The sequence below is a fragment of the Physella acuta genome, unplaced genomic scaffold (genome assembly GCF_028476545.2).
Source record: "Physella acuta isolate Inbredline_101_S28 unplaced genomic scaffold, ASM2847654v3 ptg000200l, whole genome shotgun sequence".
NCBI lineage: Eukaryota > Metazoa > Mollusca > Gastropoda > Physidae > Physella > Physella acuta.
In genome coordinates, this window is record NW_026731719.1 from 678,178 (window position 1) to 700,042 (window position 21,865).

At 38.0% G+C, this 21,865-nt stretch overlaps 1 protein-coding gene across 1 annotated transcript; it reads right to left on the reverse strand.

Moving 5' to 3' along the window:
- Window positions 1-294: 294 nt before the first annotated feature.
- LOC131937094 (zinc transporter ZIP10) lies at window positions 295-19,711 on the reverse strand. Its single transcript, XM_059294287.1, has 13 exons — window positions 19,634-19,711; window positions 14,216-14,347; window positions 13,904-14,075; window positions 13,719-13,777; window positions 13,202-13,406; window positions 12,750-12,919; window positions 11,689-11,871; window positions 10,694-10,832; window positions 5,696-5,767; window positions 5,092-5,328; window positions 2,641-2,760; window positions 1,538-1,725; window positions 295-474 (listed from the first exon to the last, which is right to left on the reverse strand). The coding sequence occupies exons 2-13, from the start codon at window positions 14,324-14,326 to the stop codon at window positions 328-330; spliced, it is 1,803 nt and encodes a 600-aa protein (XP_059150270.1). The 5' UTR covers window positions 14,327-14,347; window positions 19,634-19,711; the 3' UTR covers window positions 295-327.
- Between the last annotated feature and the right edge of the window lie 2,154 nt (window positions 19,712-21,865).

A 21,865-nucleotide genomic window follows, 5' to 3' on the forward strand; every position in this document is an offset into this window, starting at 1 on the left:
ACACTTCCAACTTGTATGTTCAACACTTCCAACTTGTATGTTCAACACTTCCAACTTGTGTGTTCAACACTTCCAACTTGTATGTTCAACACTTCCAACTTGTATGTTCAACACTTCCAACTTGTATGTTCAACACTTCCAACTTGTATGTTCAACATGTTTTCCAGCACCCAAATGAATTTGAAGAAAAACAACTGTTGACACTAAATCAAATCTGTCCTGGCTAAGTTATTTGAGGTTGTCATCATATATGGCAGACAAGTTGATGAATCCCCCCCCCCCCCCCCCCCAGAATATTCCAACAGCAAGTTTTCACAGTTGTGAGCCTTAGCTAAAAGATTTTTTAATCTCGTCCTCATAAAGGGCAATAAGCAGCATAATTCCAGAGCCCAGCAAAATGCCGGCCACCTGGATCAGGAGATGTAGGAATGGATTCTCTCCCTTCTTTGGATCAACAGAGCTCATCTCAGGTAGCTGGTAAAGAAAAGTTTTTAAAAAAATTTTACAGTAAAAAAATGACAACCATAAACAGATGCTGAAAAAAATGTAATTAAAAAATGGTGAAAAAAAAAACAACCTTTATACAAATAAGCTTTAATGTGACTGAGAATGAAAAAATTAACTGAACTTGCTTTCTTAAGGAAAAGTATTGGTCACTAAAACATGTCAGTTGAACTCATGAGTGACCAATGCTGTTACTAAAAAAAGCAAGTTTGTTTTAAATTTTCAGTGCATTTAAAAGATTATTAATATGAACAACAATTGCTGAAGTGTATGTAATTGATAACGATTGAGGCCTACCTAGTATAGAATTGAAAATAGATTCTAGATCTAGAAATTAGCGGAAGTCATTATTTTAATTTTATGGCATTTTCCTCCATACTTTTTATTAAATGCATAATTTAATAACATACTAATCAATTACATATGGCAAAAAGAACATTTAATTCAAGTTGGTGTATTATGTGTTTATGTTCATTTGTAATGCTGCCTAATCTAAACTCAACTGCTGATTCTTACATATCATTATTGCTTCTCTGTTTAGTTTTTCTTCTTTAAAAATAAGTAATTATCTTTCTACAATAAATAAATATCTTAAAACTAATATTAGTTGTGGGGCTTAATTTACAGTTATGTGTGGGTTTTAAATCAATGTGTCAAAAGATATTGATATAATAGTATTAATAGGCAAGAAGTAAGTTATGGGAGGGGTGGTACATGTGAGATGGGAGGGGTGGTACATGTGTGAAAATGGGAGGGGTGGTACATGTGTGAAGATGGGAGGGGTGGTACATGTGTGAAGCTGGGAGGGGTGGTACATGTGAGATGGGAGGGGTGGTACATGTGAGATGGGAGGGGTGGTACATGTGAGATGGGAGGGGTGGTACATGTGAGATGGGAGGGGTGGTACATGTGTGGAGATGGGAGGGGTGGTACATGTGTGGAGATGGGAGGGGTGGTACATGTGTGAAGATGGGAGGGGTGGTACATGTGTGGAGATGGGAGGGAGTATCAAGTAGAGCTAAGCCAGACTCACCATGTCCACTAGAGCAATATACAAGAACATTCCCCCCACTATAGCAAACACCCAGAGTGAGGCTGAAGCCACGTTGCCAATGGCAACACCAATGACCATCCCAATCAGACACAGCAAGGACGACAGGCAGTTGTACAGAACAGCCTGTTTGACTGTCATTCCTGCTCGCAGCAATACAGCAAAGTCACCTGCAAGAGTTCATATGTTTTTAAACAAGCTCTATCCAATTATAAACCTGACCAGCATATAACAATCTTCAAGTACAAGCTCAAAATGCCCCCCCCCCCCTGTACTCACCTAACTAGTGAGCCCCCCCCCCCCCCCTGTACTCACCTAACTAGTGAGCCCCCCCTGTACTCACCTAACTAGTGAGCCGCCCCCCCCCCCCTGTACTCACCTAACTAGTGAGCCCCCCCCTGTACTCACCCAACTAGTGAGCCCCCCCTGTACTCACCTAATTAGTGAGCCCCCCCTGTACTCACCTAACTAGTGAGCCCCCCCTGTACTCACCTAACTAGTGAGCCCCCCCTGTACTCAACTAGTGAGCCCCCCCCCCCTGTACTCACCTAATTAGTGAGCCCCCCCTGTACTCACCTAACTAGTGAGCCCCCCCTGTACTCACCTAATTAGAGAGCCCCCCCTGTACTCACCTAACTAGTGAGCCCCCCCCCCCTGTACTCACCTAACTAATGAGCCGCCCCCCCCCCTGTACTCACCTAACTAGTGAGCCCCCCCTGTACTCACCTAACTAGTGAGCCCCCCCCCCCCTGTACTCACCTAACTAGTGAGCCCCCCCCTGTACTCACCCAACTAGTGAGCCCCCCCTGTACTCACCTAATTAGTGAGCCCCCCCTGTACTCACCTAACTAGTGAGCCCCCCCTGTACTCACCTAACTAGTGAGCCCCCCCTGTACTCAACTAGTGAGCCCCCCCCCCTGTACTCACCTAATTAGTGAGCCCCCCCTGTACTCACCTAACTAGTGAGCCCCCCCTGTACTCACCTAATTAGAGAGCCCCCCCTGTACTCACCTAACTAGTGAGCCCCCCCCCCCCTGTACTCACCTAACTAGTGAGCCCCCCCCCCCTGTTACAACTGTACTCACCTATCTCATGGGGCAGCTCATGACAAAACACAGCTATAGACGTGCTCATTCCCCCTATGATACTGTTAGCAAATGAAGCACCAATAGCCAAACCATCACTAAAGTTGTGGATGCCATCACCTGAGGTCAACAGATTAAACATCTACATTCATACAATGGACAAGTTGCTTTTAGATACGAACGAATCTCAAACATCTACATTCATACAATGGACAAGTTGCTTTTAGATACGAAAAAATCTTTATATGTGCAATATTAAAGAAAGAATTCAATACATCTGAGGTACCAATGTGTTTACTCCATAAATTGTTTCTCTCGATACAGACTCCAGTTTTTGAGAATCCATACCGTATTTTCATCTAAATCTAACTAAGTATTATGGTAAAATAATTGTTGAATGTTAATACCATGCTTACACAAAACTTCATCAAGTTCTTAATGTAAAATAAACTTTTGAGGTCACATGTTGACTGGTGGGAGGGGTTCGAGTCAATGTGGACTCCACATGTTGAATTTAACGGTAAAATATTTGATAATTAAAATTTTTTTTTTTAAAATGCACATAAAATGTAGATTATACATTAAATCTGCAGTTCTTGCAGTAAATGTATGAGTAATGTAGCTGTATACAGCCCGCCTAAGGAAAAGAAGCGGTTTACAAGTGGGAGGGGGAGGGGGCAGTGACCGCAGCAATTTTCTAAAATAATTTATCATGGTATTTCAAGTTTATTTTTAAACATTCCAAACTGCTGTAACTAAATCATAGTAGGCCTACATCATTATGTGTGTCAAAGCCGAAGATGATGTAGATCTAGTCATTTTTTTCAATTTAGATATAAGCAAGTGTAGCTCGATGGTCAGGCGGCTAGGGCTAACGTTCATTGTGACCACACAAAAGGGGCAGTGGTGGTTTGTTATGGAAACACATGCAACTTGCGTAAAAGCAATATAATGACGTCACATTTACCAAAACCCATGTAGTCATTGATAGCAAGACAGCAACAAATGACCTTAAAAAGTTTGGTCTACAGCATCTTCAATAAACAAATTCCAAATTTTTGTGGACGTCATAAATGGATGACCCTTTATTGATAATTGATACTCTCTAAAAACTTTATTGACTGTTGTTACTAAATACTCTCTAACAACTTTATTGACTGTTGATACTAAATACTCTCTAACAACTTTATTGACTGTTGATACTAAATACTCTCTAACAACTTTATTGACTGTTGATACTAAATACTCTCTAACAACTTTATTGACTGTTGATACTAAATACTCTCTAACAACTTTATTGACTGTTGATACTAAATACTCTCTAACAACTTTATTGACTGTTGATACTAAATACTCTCTAACAACTTTATTGACTGTTGATACTAAATACTCTCTAACAACTTGAATCTTGACTAGAGCAGAAGAAAAAATTGGTGGTCAACAGTGACCAGTTTTGGTGGCCAGCCCTACAATAGCTTACAACAGGAACACATCTACATCCTCTGAAGGCTAACTTTTAACTCCAGCAATTCTCTCAGCCTCTGCTTATTACAACTTGTATATAGTAAAGACTTATCTTCTAAGCCTTTAGGGCCATTTACGTATTAACTACTGAACCATATCGAGCCCACAATTATATAATATAATCATCGGCACCAGTGTGTCTAAAAAAACAGTTTTAATGGGTCACTGTCTTATCTATGGAATCCCCAGGTCAGGCTCCACAGCATCCACCTCTCTCCCTTCACATCATGTCAAGGTGACTGTACAACAGCCAGGTGGGTCACAAATGCCTTCTTATCAAGTACAGTTTGTCCCAAATCAGGTGGGGGATAACCCACTAGCATCAACCATGGAATCAGTCATAACAATGGCAACCTCATGCCTAGCATGGCAACCACATACTCAGCGGGGCAACCACGTACCCAGTATGACAACCACGTACCCAGTATGACAACCACGTACCCAGCATGACAACCACGTACCCAGCATGACAACCACGTACCTAGTATGACAACCACGTACCTAGTATGACAACCACATACCTAGTATGACAACCACGTACCTAGTATGACAACCACGTACCTAGTATGGCAACCACGTACCTAGTATGACAACCACGTACCTAGCAGGACAACCATGTACCCAGCAGGACAACCATGTACCTAGTATGACAACCACGTACCTAGTATGACAACCATGTACCTAGTATGACAACCACATACCCAGCATGACAACCACGTACCCAGCAGTGCAACCACGTACCCAGTATGACAACCACATACCCAGTATGACAACCATGTACCTAGTATGACAACCACATACCTAGTATGACAACCACGTACCTAGTATGGCAACCACGTACCTAGTATGGCAAACACGTAGGCCTACCTAGTATGACAACCACGTACCTAGTATGACAACCATATACCCAGCATGACGACCACGTACCTAGTATGACCATCCAAGCAACAGCTGACACAGAGTTGGGTACAGTGTGGGCGTGACCGTGTGAGTGCCCAGTCTTGGAGTAGCTGACTCCATTGTTTGAGTCCATGTTTTTGGTGCTCAACTCCATCAAGGATGTTTCCACATCACAGTCAGCAGACTTGCCTGAAGTCTGGACCAGTTCCTCGTCACATTGATGTAAGAACTCGTCATGGGCTGCGTCAGCGTAACTCTTAAGAGCTGAAACATACAAAAGTTGGACACTTGATACACCACGTTTACGGAAGCCATTTGCCATGTAACAAAGAGAGGATCTTCCAAAAAAAAAAAAAAAAAGCCAAAAACATACATTATAATAAAGCTTGACTAAGGTTTAACTTTATGACTTAATATATTATTAATAGTGAATATAGGAAAAAAATTTAGGACTAATTATTTGCTGCTTTTAAAAAGGAATTGTTTCATTAGTTGAAAGCAGTCTCTTAAAGATAATAAAATAAACGTGATAGTTATGGGAATACAAATAGTAGGCTAGTGAGACAGGGTTAGGATATAGAGATATACATAGCTCTGAATATATGTAGCATAACCACTGGCAGCAACTTACCTGGCTTAAAATACCAAAACAAACAGTTCACTAACATATTGGCCAAAACCTTCTCAGTAGCTAGACAACAAACAGTTCACTAACATATTGGCCAAAACCTTCTCAGTAGCTAGACAACAAACAGTTCACTAACATATTGGCCAAAACCTTCTCAGTAGCTAGACAACAAACAGTTCACTAACATATTGGCCAAAACCTTCTCAGTAGCTAGACAACAAACAGTTCACTAACATATTGGCCAAAACCTTCTCAGTAGCTAGACAACAAACAGTTCACTAACATATTGGCCAAAACCTTGTCAGTAGCTAGACAACAAACAGTTCACTAACATATTGGCCAAAACCTTGTCAGTAGCTAGACAACAAACAGTTCACTAACATATTGGCCAAAACCTTCTAAGTAGCTAGACAACAAACAGTTCACTAACATATTGGCCTCATTCATTCACTCCATTTCTCCAGTGCTCATTCACTCCATGGGTATGGCCAATTTCTTTTCTCTAAGTCTTTATTTTGTGACTTGTGTAGTTTTAGCTCAAAGATTTTCATTTGATCAAAAGATAAAAACATTCCTTGCTCTATCACTGTTTCACACATTAAATTTTTAGCCAGAGACACATTTACTATTAGACTGAGAATGTACCATTATCTTCTTACTGTTCATGCATTTTAAAGGTTGTTGTTATCAAGTTTTGTATTGACCATTCATGTTCTAATATTTAGTATTAACATACAGACACAATCCTAATAGTAAATTGAAATACTAGTTGGCCCTGTCCAGCAAGATTCCTATCACCCAGTTATCTCCCTGTACTCATTACCTTCAGCCATCTGTATTATGGTCTTTATAGCTTTAATTACAAGAAAACATCACTCCTGGTTTCATTGATGCATCTTTATAGCTTTAATTACAAGAGAACATCTCTCCTGGTTTCATTGATGCATCTTTATAGCTTTAATTACAAGAGAACATCTCTCCTGGTTTCATTGATGCATTAGTCTGGAAACCTCAGTCTCAATATACACTTAGTAACAAGGTTTGATCACACACCCACACATGCACACAATAAAAATGATGTAGAAAGTAAAACCCTTATGTTAAAGACTAAGGTCCTTGTGATCACACACCCACACACCCACACAATAAAAATGATGTAGAAAGTAAAACCCTTATGTTAAAGACTAAGGTCCTTGGTGGCACAAAGGGAATAAAATAAAGGCTGGAAGACCCAAAATACAAGGTCAAGAAATGTTGATACACTGGTTATAGGGCTAGATTCAAAAACTCAGTTCTATAAATAGATCTCATGTCTTGTAGTTTAAGTATCACATTTAGTGTTTACTTGAGTTAGGGTGGGGGTGAAAAGGTGAGGGTCTGATGATAATTGGGTTTTAATTAGCTGGGTCAATCTTAAACAACTTTAAATTTTATGTTCTGTTTATTATTTGTGGGTGTGTAACCAAGGGTAAGATGTGGGTTGTCAGGGATGGACAATTAAGAATGGAAATATTTGATATCATTTAAGTAAATTTGTCATAAATACATTTGTTTCAATTTGGAATTTAATCATTTAAAAGCAAGTTAGATACTTTACACATAATTTTATATATATATATATATATATATATATATATATATATATATATATATATATATATATATATATATATATATATATATATATATATATATATATGAGACATACATAATAAAGTGTTAAGAGTTATTTCTCCAGACAGAAGACTATAAATGTGGCTAGATAAGAATGTGTTTACAACACACAAGTAGCAGCCATATTAAAGATGTTTTTTATTTCTGTTTTATCAGCATGTTTAAAGAGGGAGTTATGAGAAAAAAGTGAATAAAAACCATACCATTTGCTTCTGGCTTATCATCTAGGAAAGTGATTGACAAGGTATCATTGTTTCCATAACAACAAGACAAAACAGATCAAATCAAAAAGATTAGCATAACAAACAGGAGTTACATTACATGTCAACAAAAAGATTAGCATAACAAACAGGAGTTACAAGTCAAAACATGAACGATGAGTGCCTGATTAGAGATTTTTTCCTAATACATTTAGATATGTTTTGAGAAAATCACCAGGGTTCAAATGTTTTAATTGTATATTATGTCAAATCAATCAGCTTGTCATTTTCAGACAGTCCACATACTTAATTACAATTAACAAAAGAAAATTAAGACAGCCAAATAATGTATGTGATACAATCACTAACATTAGGACTAAACACAACAGCACCTTCACAATTTGCAGTCCAGCAAACAGCAGAGGTCACAGTGACCCCAGTTAACAGCAGAGGTCACAGTGACCCCAGCAAACAGCAGAGGTCACAGTGACCCAAGTGAACTACCAGAACACAGCCACATAATGTCAACATGTTCCCAGAACACACATAATGTCAACATGTTCCCTGAACTCACAAAATGGCAACATGTTCCCAGAACACAGAAATGGCATTTGTGCCCAGAACACACAAAATGGCATGTATGTGCCCAGAAAACACAAAATGACAACATGTTCCCAGAACGCACAAAATGGCATTATGTGCACAAAATGGCATTATGTGCCCAGAACACACAAAATGGCATGTATGTGCCCAGAAAACACAAAATGACAACATGCAGAGAACACACAAAATGACAACATGTGCCGAGAACAATGCCCCTTACAGATGACATGTTCCCAGAACACAGCCTGTAGTTGGCCTGCCATAAAAAGTTAACAATACTTCACTTTTTCTGTAACAATTTTACAAGCAGGTAATAAAGCCATAAATCTTTACTGTGGTGGATATAGCCAATAAAATAGGGTAACCTACACTATATGCGATTTGTAGTTTTCAATGCCTGTCCAATGCATATTATTTAGCCTAATGTTTTGGGCCTTGCTTCATTTACTCAATAAATTATATAGGCATAAAATCCTTCATTTACTCAATAAATTATATAGGCATGAAATCCTTCATTTACTCAATAAATTATATAGGCATGAAATCCTTCATTTACTCAATAAATTATATAGGCATGAAATCCTCTCTCATCACATTTTACTTAAATTGTATGTGGAATGGGGCATATAAACAAGTACCCAAGAAAATTAAGGTACAAAACACCTGCAGGCCAAAAAAAGGGAGCAATTTCACAAATATGTACAATCTATTGTCTGATACTCTGGGGTAATAATAAATGGTTCTATGCTGGACATTGTATGCTCACACATTGTACCATGACCTCTGGGGTAATAATAAATGGTTCTATGCTGGACATTGTATGCTCACACATTGTACTATGACATTAGGTTGTTGTCTAAGATTTTTATCTTAACTAGTGTTGAAAATGACTTCATACAAATTTTAACTATCAAAATTAATCGATAGACTAGAAAACGACTTTTGAAAAAAAAAAAGTGTTTGTTTTAAAATGTTTATGATGCTATGACTGTTATGATGGGTAAGTTAGTAAGGAGGGTTGTTGTGACAGTTCAGCACACATGTTGTCTGCTAGAATTCTTCTTGTTCGAATACACTGAAGGCTAAATGGTGGACTTCAAGTTGGCTGTTGTTTTGATTAAGTTATTATTTTCAGACATATTTTTTTCAGGGCCAGGTATTTTTTTAATGATTAAAATAAGTTAATTAAGGCAGGGCATTTAATATTCAACCTGTTATTATCAAAGTTTTGAGGATGTTAGAAAATGATTTTTATGCAATGAGAAGTTAGTTCTTACATTATCTTCTACTACCTTGTACTTAGTGAAATGAATGAATATACGACAGATGAAAAGTGCATTTTAAACACTTAACATTCATCATTATAATGTAATCAGTATTGTAGAATTTGCTTGATAAAAAACTTATTACACTTAAGTTTTGAAATAACCGCTCAACTTTGTAAAAAAATGAAAAAGATATATTGGTCTTTTCTGACAGCCATCATTATCAAGGAATCAGCTTAAAAAATAAGTCAAGCAACAACCTAATGACATCAAGATGTTTCTGGGCATGTGATGAAAGAAAGTTGGGCCAGAATTTTTATGGCCCACTTATGTTTAAAACAAAATTCTGGAGTTTTTTAAGAAGGGAAAAAGATATATTTCAGGACATTGCAAAGGTTACTAAATCAGGTATGGCAAAAAGACCACCCCCCCAATTCTTGTGCATTAAAATTGGTGGGAGTGTCAGTTAAAAAAGTATCATGAAAATCAGATGCTTGCTAACAAGTAATGCATTTTGAAAATATCTGTCTGGAGTATATGTAGACTTCTTTTGAATTTTCTCTCAAAAGCACATGAACCTTGTTTGTACTTGCAAATTAAAGTTTCTTGCAACCATTTGACTATTGTAGCATGCTAATACAGGAGTTTCTTGCAACCATTTGACTATTGTAGCATGCTAATACAGGAGTTTCTTGCAACCATTTGACTATTGCAGCATGCTAATACAGGAGTTTCTTGCAACCATTTGTATATTGTAGCATGCTAATACAGACAGTTATCCTTGATACAAATGAAATAATAAAGCTCTATGACGGCATAGAAGTCATTCAATTAGTTTTATTAAGATTTATAAACTAAATCAATACTACACAAAGACCTTGAACTTCCTGTGATAAGGAAAGGTGTGCCAGTAGAAAATTATGGGACTTGTTTTAAATATTCATATTTTGGTTTTACAAACTGGGACTTCTTAGGTTGTTTTTAAAGTAATGTTTAGGTTTCTGAACCTTTACGTTTGTCATTTGTGTGTATCCAGCTGTACCTTTTCTGGCATACCAATCCAATATATTTAACACATGTCTGGTAAAATATACCTTTCTTTAGATTTACTATTTCAATATGTGATATGTCTAGTAAAATATACCTTTCTTTAGATGTACTATTCCAATATGTGAGATGTGTAGTAAAAAAGGCTGTACCTTTATTTGGATGTACTATTCCAATATGTGAGATGTGTAGTAAAAAAAAAAAGGCTGTACCTTTATTTGGGTGTACCAGCATGACTGTACGATCACACTCGTCCTCACTGGCCTGTCTGTGGCTCAGCTTGGAGCCGACTGCTGCCTTGTTGGACTCAATAGCACAGAACTGCTCACATCTTTTCTTCTTTATCTGACGCTGGCAAACACAAGAACATTGTCACAATTCAAAGGTAGACCTGTCATGTATGGATAGACCAGCCACGTACAGATAGACCAGCCACGTACAGATAGACCAGCCACGTACAGATAGACCAGCCACGTACAGATAGACCTGTCATGTTCAGATAGACATGTTATGTATGGATAGACCAGTCACATACAGATAGACCAGTCACATACAGATAGACCTGTCATGTTCAGATAGACCTGTCATGTACAGATAGACCAGCCACGTACAGATAGACCTGTCATGTTCAGATAGACCTGTCATGTTCAGATAGACCAGCCACGTATAGATAGACCTGTCATGTTCAGATAGACCTGTCATGTTCAGATAGACCTGTCATGTTCAGATAGACCTGTCATGTTCAGATAGACCAGCCATGTACAGATAGACCAGCCACGTACAGATAGACCTGTCATGTTCAGATAGACCTGTCATGTTCAGATAGACCAGCCACATATAGATAGACCTGTCATGTTCAGATAGACCTGTCATGTTCAGATAGACCTGTCATGTTCAGATAGACCAGCCACGTACAGATAGACCTGTCATGTTCAGATAGACCCGTCATGTACAATTTAATGCTAACATTGTACAGCCCAGCTATCTGTTACAGTAAGTAAAGCATGTCTACAACAATACTAAATAAAACAGCTAGTGCTGATAGTACATCTAACACACCTAAAACTTTGTACTGCCATGTGAGCAGGAGGTTCAGACACAAAAATCTAAGCAAGTTCTTTGCATCTGGTACTACATTACATTAAGTCAAACTAGAATGATTAGCATTTCAAACAGCTTTCATCTAAGTCAAGCCTGAATGACTTACCTCTGAGTTCCTATTCCTTTTGATGACCGTGACAATGGTCAGCAGCCTCTCAGTGATGAAGAAGAACAGGATCCCACCCAAGGCCATCAAACCCTTCCAGGCCGCCTGTGTGTGCTCGTGGCCGTCTCCCTCGTGTTTATGCTCACTCGTGGAGTTGCTGCTCTCATGTGAGCCCATCAGAGCCTGGTACAGAGAACAACTCAAATATACCACCCGCCTAAAACTTTACAATCAGAGAACAACTCAAATATACCACCCAACAAAAACTTCACAATCAGAGAACAACTCAAATATACCACCCGCCTAAAACTTCACAATCAGAGAACAACTCAAATATACCACCCGCCTAAAACTTTACAATCAGAGAACAACTCAAATATACCACCCGCCTAAAACTTTACAATCAGAGAACAACTCAAATATACCACCAGCCTAAAACTTCACAATCAGAGAACAACTCAAATATACCACCAGCCTAAAACTTTACAATCAGAGAACAACTCAAATATACCACCCGCCTAAAACTTTACAATCAGAGAACAACTCAAATATACCACCCGCCTAAAACTTTACAATCAAAGAACAACTCAATTATACCACCAGCCTAAAACTTAAAGATTATAAGCAATGTCAGCGTCATCAAGTCTGGTACTATGGGAGTGTCATCAAGTCTGGTACTATGGGAGTGTCATCAAGTCTGGTACTATGGGAGTGTCATCAAGTCTGGTACTATGGGAGTGTCATCAAGTCTGGTACTATGGGAGTGTCATCAAGTCTGGTACTATGGGAGTGTCATCAAGTCTGGTACTATGGGAGTGTCATCAAGTCTGGTACTATGGGAGTGTCATCAAGTCTGGTACTATGGGAGTGTCATCAAGTCTGGTACTATGGGAGTGTCATCAAGTCTGGTACTATGGGAGTGTCATCAAGTCTGGTGCTATGGGAGTGTCATCAAGTCTGGTACTATGGGAGTGTCATCAAGTCTGGTACTATGGGAGTGTCATCAAGTCTGGTACTATGGGAGTGTCATCAAGTCTGGTACTATGGGAGTGAGTACTTACATGAGGTAACAGGTGTAACAGAGCATCCCCAGACAAAGCGCCTATGGCCAGTGCCACAAGAAACTGCAGGAGATGATTGTAGAATACTTTCTGCATGATGGGTATCACAGCCACACCCAGCAGTCCAACTAGACTTATAATCAGCACTGCTATAAAACTGTATCCCCACACTGTAAGGGTAAACACAGCCTTCAATGGCAGCAAGCAAAACATGAGCAATAGCATAAACTTAATGATACAAGACTAGTGGACAACAAGGACAACTGTTGGCTGACAACAAAGACAAGTTTTGGCTGACAACAAAGACAAGTTTTGGCTGACAACAAAGACAAGTTTTGGCTGATAACAAAGACAAGTTTTGGCTGACAACAAAGACAAATTTTGGCTGACAACAAAGACAAGTTTTGGCTGACAACAAAGACAAGTTTTGGCTGAGAGAAGTGGACAAGAACCTTTGGCTGGAATGTCGTGAATGTTGTAGGCCTGAGGCTGAGCGTGGACAGGCTCGTCAAGCATCTGATGGTACTGGTGGTGATGGCAGACTTCCAGGTCCAGCTGGTGCAGCAAGGCTGGACACAAGAAGACAAACTCCTCTTTGGTAAGTCTTTTATGTGATGCTAGGTGGAAAGCTTCTAAAATTTCTGACACTGACAGACACTGTGGACAGAGCATTAACAATGTAAAACATAAAACAAACAAGTTACACAGAATACAACATCTATGTAAAACATAAAACAGACAAGCTACACAGAATACAACATCTTTGTAAAACATAAAACAGACAAGTTACACAAATACAATATCTATGTAAAACATAAAACAGACAAGTTACACAAAGGCAACATTTGTGTAAAACATGGACACGTTTTACAATGTTATTTGATTTGTAAGGAAAAAGACTTGGCACTGATCATTGTTTAGAATAAGGCTGGTGCAGACATTGAATTGTTGGGTGCAGTGGTAACATACCTCCTGATGACTGGAATGGACATGGGTTTGTTCCAGTGATCTCTTGTGTTGGTGATGATCTGAGAACAAAAGCTTTTGGAATTTGACAAAATGCTAGAAAAACATCAAAAGGTAACAACATTAAATGAATCTTCATGGCTATCAAGCTGAAACTTACTGCCATCAAGTCTACCAAGCCTACTTACCATCATGGCTATGAATCCCTAAGCCTAGACTGTTGAGTAGCTTGGTAAATCCAGTGAGATTGAGCTGATGTTGGTCACCATATTTAACAAAGAGTTTCTGTATAAAGAAGTAGCTTTCTTCTAATGTGATGGCATCCAAGGTCACATTAAACGTAACATTGCCGCCCTCCTCCTAAAAAATGGGAAAAAAAAATTTACTTAGCATGATAGAGATTTATGTAGCTCTTGTTGCTCTAAACAATATGAAAAAATGTCAGAATAATAATGACTAAAAAATAAATGAGCAAAAAAAGTAAGGTGAAAATAGATTACCTCATGCAGATGTACATGCCAGTTGGGGAGATTTGTGCCATTTTGACTTTCAGATGTAATCAATCCACTAAACAAAACCATGGAACAAACCAAAATATTTCCTATCTGCATTTTCTTTGACTTTCTTTAGGCCTGAAACACAAAAATTATTCTATTTTTTCACTTTGCTCTCTGCTAAGTTTCTCTGAAACTAAGCAGCCCTCAAGTCCTACAGCTCAAACAGAAAGTAATGTTTCAGAAATATTTCTTTTAAATTAATTAAAAAGACAGATTAGATATTTTAATCCTGAGAAAGAGGTCTAACACTAAAAGTGGCCCTTCTCCCAACAAGAAAACATATTAATGATGAATAAACAACAAGCTGGTCAACTGTTATTCCCTAACCTAGGGCACATCTAGCAGTAGACCAAACTAAACTCATTCCACTAGAGATCTTCTGTATCATTGTTACTGTCACATTAACTAAACTCATTCCACTAGAGATCTTCTGTATTATTGTTACTGTCACATTAACTAAACTCATTCCACTAGAGATCTTCTGTATCATTGTTACTGTCACATTAACTAAACTCATTCCACTAGAGATCTTCTGTATCATTGTTACTGTCACATTAACTAAACTCATTCCACTAGAGATCTTCTGTATCATTGTTACTGTCACATTAACTAAACTCATTCCACTAGAGATCTTCTGTATTATTGTTACTGTCACATTAACTAACTAAACTCATTCCACTAGAGATCTTCTGTATCATTGTTACTGTCACATTAACTAACTAAACTCATTCCACTAGAGATCTTCTGTATCATTGTTACTGTCACATTAACTAAACTCATTCCACTAGAGATCTTCTGTATCATTGTTACTGTCACATTAACTAACTAAACTCATTCCACTAGAGATCTTCTGTATCATTGTTACTGTCACATTAACTAGCAGCATCAAGGGCCAGATTGATTTAGCAACTCTAAATATTATAAAACAGTCCAATTGATTAAAAGGAAGCCATAGAAATGATGAGTCATTGTCATGTTTAATCTACCTAGTAGGCTAAAGTAAATTATAAAAGTAAAATTAATAGGTCTATGACCAACTTTTATAGGTCAACAGTTCTTTGCCTATTTTCGCTCTTATAACTTAAACAGAATACATCTGCATTCATCAAAAGGAGCTTAAAATTGTTCATCACAATGAAATGAATGATTTTGCATTATTTTACATTTTGTTAGAAATAGAAGTTAAAGCTCTGAATTGTCAACCTGAATGATATTGATAAGAATAAATGTAATAATCAAGAGCCTTCAACAAGTTACCACATTTGGTTAGAAACAAACTTCAAGCCATGGACAAAAAGGTTACACTGCAATCTGCAGGGGGTGACAGAATAAGCTGTCTGGGCACATGTACAGTAGATATGAGAGTTGGCAATGTTGTCACCAAGTGGAGAACTGTCATAGCTGGCATTGAAGAATTGAGGAAGATGGTTTCTTTGGGATGGACTTCCTAATAATGAAACAGGAGTTTCAATTTTTGGCTAAAAATGGCTTATACCTCAATGGTCGAAGGGTCCCGACACAGACCAGAGGCAGAGAAAGGGTGTCCAAAGTACAAGACCATAGATGGCGGTCCAACTTCTACAACTTAAACGACACAGTTCCAAGAAAAACACAAAGTACACACAGAGTCTCACCAGTTGCCGCAATATTTGGAAACTTCTACTACAGACGAGAAACATGATCTATTCTTTCTGCGGAAGGGTCTACTGTTCTACCAGCAAGAAATACGGAAGGCACAAAATGGTGATCATATTTTGAAGAAGTGTATTTCCTGGGTGCAGAAAAAATAGAGACCTGAACAGAGGGAGTTAACTGCAGAAGGCCGAGAACTCCGCTATTATTGGCTGGATTTTAACAGAATGACACTTTCAGAGGGGAAGTGGGTGACAAAAGATGGGAAGACAGAACTAAAGGTGATTGTGCCACATCTAAGGTTCTAGACAAGTGTCACAATAACAAGGGCGCCAAACATGTTGACATTCAAAACATATTATCCAAGGTACAAGAACAATATTTTTGGTTTAGAATGAAACATGAAGTCACCGACTGGGTGAAGTGTTGCAAGAGATGTCACATTAGACAACAACCTGTCGAGAAGACAGGAGGCCTACACGAGAGGAGCAAAAGATACTACGTCCTCAACATTGTCTCCAATGACTACAATGTTGGAGATGTAGTGTTGTGTCTGGAGGAGGCAAGGAAGGTAGGCGTCAGTAGGAAGCTTGCTCACAGACACTGGAGAGGTCCATACGTCATCATAAGGAAACTGAGTGACCTTCTCTTTGAGTTAGAGAACAAGGGCAAAAAGACAAAAGTCGTGAACCACGACAAATTAAAACCATTTCACCAACGGGAACCAACTAAATGGATTGTTGTGACTTACAACTCAAACTTCATCATGATGGTAGTTCACCTCAACTGTCGGAATACTCAACGGACGATGAGACAGGCGACAAAGGTCAAGACATAGAGAGTCAGCTGTCGGAGAAAGGCGATGATCATGGGGCTAATGAAACCTGCCAATAACTAACGGTTACTACACATAACGACGCGGGGGGAAACAAAAGATCCCAACGAGAAATCAAATGACCTCGTCGACTGTTGGATTAACAAAATAGAGCCTGTTAAAATGATGAGTATAGACTGTGTTCTGGATTATTTTGATACCATGTGAATTCCTAAAATAGTGTTCTGAATTACTTAAATAGAGTGTGAATACTTAAATAATGATCTGGATCATTACGACACGTTGTGATTTTTTTAAAAAAAATCGGATGTTTTTATTAAATTCCTGGATGTGAATTTGTTCTAACGAAATGTAAGTAGATACAGTTTAACTTTGAGCTAGAACCATATTGAGGTTTTAGAACCATTTCAATTATGCTCATGGTTCGGTCTGTGAACATACCGCAGGAAAACTGAAATTATAAGATGTACAGATCTAACCAGAAGGACCGTGGATATAACAAATGTATAACAAGACTGTAAAAGCTTCATGTTAATTGATATTACAATGGAATCAGTTTCTGTTTGTTTTATTTGAACATTATGTTGTATTTTGATAATTATAATTGATGTTTAATCTTAGTGTTAGTTAGGAGCAAGCCGATATGGAAATCTACTTTAATTAGGTGTATTTGATTATATTTTAACGTTATTTGCAGGTTTGATGTATTATTCTTTAAGAACAACTTATTGATGTTATATGTTATTTGTATCCTCGTGAAGTCTGTGGTTTCAGATGATAAGTTATTAGAATTTTAGGAGATCGCGTTAAGTTTTTATATAGAGTTATTTGGGGTAGGTTAGCACAAAAGAAGGGGAAATTTTCAGAGGTAAGCGCTAAAATTCATGCCCACAGCAAGGTGTCATCCAAGAAGCTCGCGGGTGGGGTATATACACCAGCAGCTTAGCCTTAGAGGGGAGGGAGAAATGACGGCCCTAGCCACTACTTTATGCAGCATGCGTGTTGGCGCTAGTCTTTTTAAGACGCGCGCTACACACAGACAACTCTCGGTCAAGAAAGATTTGCAGAAGACGACTCATTCTTCATCATTGGTGACTGAGAGTAAGGGGTCATCCATAAATGACGTCACGCTTTTTTGGACAATTCTTTACCTCCCCCCTCCCCTCCGTCACAAAAAGCCAGACCCCCCCCCCTAAAATGACATCACACCTCAGCCTACAACCCCACTCAAAATTGCAGTTGAATTATTTTAAAACATCGATATTTTTCTAAAATCTTGTCTGAACTCTGTCAAAATAGAGTATTTTAATCAATTCCTAATACAATTTACTAAAACAGTTTTCTAAAACGTGAAATAACGTCTAAAATTCGTTTTCTAACATCGCTTTTTTTAATGCAAAAGTGTGACGGTGCACCATCTTACCCCCCTCATCACACACTGTCACAAAATTACGGAACCCCCTCTCCCCCTACGAGTTTGACGTCATTTATGGACGACCCCTAAGACTTAAGAGCGAGAAACAGAAGAGAACAAAATTATTACAATATCAAAAACAGTCACAACGGTGAATAGCCCTAATACTTCGATAATTTATTTTCACAATAATAAATAGTCTAGTAACTAGATTGTAATTTTTAAATTTATTAAACTTACTTTACTGTCTTTACTTAGATCTAGGCCTGGAATAGATTTTCTGCAATATTCTTAATCTTTAGTTCATTGAATAGTATCTAGCATCAACATCTAAACTAATAGAATACTGATCTAGAAATCTAGATCTAGATCCCTCTGCAAAAAAAAGTCTACATTTACTAGATTCTCTAGATCTACATACATTCATTAGTGGTAGTGTAACATTAGCCTACATTTAATTTTAAACAATTATCAGATCATTGATAAATGAATGATAAACTCTTTACTCCAAAACTGAAGAAAAATTCTAGCCTAGATTAGAAGATTTGCTCCAGCTGTCACTGTCAGGCATAGAATATAGGGTAATCTATCGTTTTGGGTACGTAAAATCGCCCGCGGCTATTTATGTACGAAAACGTTACCTCGTTGTCAAGGCTTTAATAGAAGTATATTGTCATACTTTTGTGTCAAATATTATAGATAAATGAATAATAAACCTAAATCAATGGCTAAATATATCGATATAGGCCAGAAATTAACTTTAAACAGCAGTGTCTGAGAGCAAGATTTGCTATATAAACAGCAGCCATTTGTAAAATAGAGTGGCTTCCCCCTGAATCTGGCGCTAAAAGCTTATAAAAATAAAACTTCGACAAGATGGCTGCTATAGTAAATGAGCATGGTTGCATCTGTTGGAAACATCGCTAGTCTTCATTTATTACGGAAAAGTTTTAATTCAATTGTTTAAAAACAGGTACATAAATGAATCAAAGAAACATTTTTGAATTTTTAAAAACATAAATCCTCCTCAAAATGTGAAATAATTATTAAAATTTAAGGAGTCACCTGTTTTTCACATTACAAATCGCGGGCGATTTTACGTACCCAAAACGATAGATTACCGAATATAGATTCTAGTCTAGATCTACGAATAAGAATGGAAATCAAACAGTGCGTTGCGTAGTGTAGGTAGATTCTAGATTTAGATCTAGAGATCTAGACAGAAGGGTTAGATCTAGATGACCAAGTTCAAAGTTGTAGTGAGTAGTGTAGGTTTTGGTTTGTGCGAGAGGTACAGATTTCCAGTGTCTTATAATCATGGTGGAGGATATCTAGAAGTCTAGCTTTGCGCATGGCACTATTAAAAATCATGATATAATATGGTATCCTTTGGTAAGTTAGGGTTAAAATATGATACAATATCAGAGGTAGGCAGTTCGGCATCGTTGCCGGTATGACCGTAATGAAAAAAGTTACCCACGTGCAAAAGTTGAAAACAATAATATTAGGGTCGTGTGCAGGACATTTTCTTCACTTGAGTTTACAAAATGGCGTCCCTGATAATGTGACAGGAGGCGTGACTGACTTATCACATGATAGAAGTATGCAATTTGATTGGTAGATATAGTTGCGTCACGTGTGAAAAAAATCAAACGCACACATTTCTTTTCTGAACGCGTAGTACGAAAAAGGCCTAGGGTCTAGATCTAGATTCTAGATCTAGATTCTAGATCTAGAAAAACTAATTTTCTGTTAGGGCCTAAATCTAGATCTATATCTATAGTCTACATCTAGTCTATGTCACTACATTTTTTGCGCACATAAATGCAACATAGATCTTGCAAGCCGTTAAGAAGACCGACTATAAGTCACGATAACTTTTAAAAAATAATTAGGGTAAAGGAGGGCGTTAAGAGCCATGTGGTATTAAGCCCCAATCAACACCCCACCCCCACAAAACCCCCAATAACACTGCTAATCTACTTCTGAGGTAACAACCACTGCTGTTCTTTGATAACAGAGAAGCAGAGGATTCATTTTATGTAATTTATGACCCATTTGGTCCAATAGGGAGAGGATGAGACAAGATTTAATCCCACTGCTCTTTCCCTAAAATTTCTCATCTCCATAAAACCATTTTGTGAACTTTTTTTCCAAATAGACATAACTTGGGAAACTTCACTTTGTAATAAACCAAATGAGTTTTTCAAGCCCATTCTTTGTTCCTGTATTAGAGTATTGGTTGTTGTACATTTTAACACTATTTTTATAGCTATGGCTAGAAAAGTTTTATTTTGGTGAATTTTTTTTGCACAGTGATTATTGGTGCCAAAACAAAATGGCCGACATTAGTCCCATTTTACCATGCTATAAAGTTTTTATCATTATCAGAGTAAAACTTGACTGATCATTACCATAATGGTTTTATTTGTTAGATAATAACTAAATCTACATGAATACATTCATTTTGTTCACTAGCTTGCCTGTTTAGAAAAGTTATAACAGATACTGTTATGTGGCTCTTGAAACCCTATGTGCAAGTTTCTCATTTATTAGACCACTGAATATGACACTGGTATAGGAATAGTTAACACAAAATGTATTAATTGTTAAACAGACTTGTGTCTAAATGATAGAAATACTATTCTAACCTGCTAAAAAGTAAAAATTCAGTCATCTCATGTTAGCAAGGTAATTTTTAAAATGGTATGAGTACTTATTACCCCTAAGGGGCAATACAGCCGACTCAGCCCCCACCTGTTTCTAACCAACCATAAAATTTCTAATCTCTTTGTAGGTAACAGGAATAAATGTTCTTAGGTCTCAGCCAATCTGGGGTGGTATGTTATGTAATTTATGACCCTCATGGTCCAGCATGGAAGTAAACAGACACATTAATACCACTGCTCCCCCCCTTACAATTTCTTACCCCCATGATACCCAGCCCCCACCAGTTTCTGGCCCACATAAAACTTCATCTCTTTGTAGGTAACATGGATTACAGTTACAGATCTCAGACAATCTGTGGTGGCATGTTATGTAACATATGACCTTAATGGTCTAGCAGGGTGGAGACCAAAGAGGAATCAGTACCACTGCTCTCCCCTCACAATTTCTCACCTCCATGATCTAACCCACAATTAAACTTCATCTCTTTGTAGGTAACATGGACTAAGTTCTTAGATCTCAGCCAACCAGAGATAGCATCTCCTTATGCAATTTGTGGCCCTCAGGGTCCAGCAAGGAGAAAAAAAGGGGAAACCAGTACCACTGCTCTCCCCTCACAATTTCTCACCCCCATGATACACAGCCCCCACCTGTATCTAACCCACCATAAAACTTCATCTCTTTGTAGGTAACATGGACTAAGTTCTTAGATCTCAGCCAACCAGAGATAGCATCTCCTTATGTAATTTATGGCCCTCAGGGTCCAGCAAGGAGAACAAAGGGGAAACCAGTACCACTGCTCTCCCCTCAACATTTCTCACCTCCATGTCATGTTATGTAATGTATAGCACACATGGCTTATCAGGGGAAAGCATTAAGGCAGATTAGTTAGTACCACCCCTTTTTACATACAAGAATGTTAACTCTGGACAGCTACACACTAGTATACTAGCTACACACTAGGCATACTTATGTGCCTACTGTAAACTACTAGACTTTAGGCCCTATGTACACATGCAATTGTATCAATTGTAGACTGGGCCCA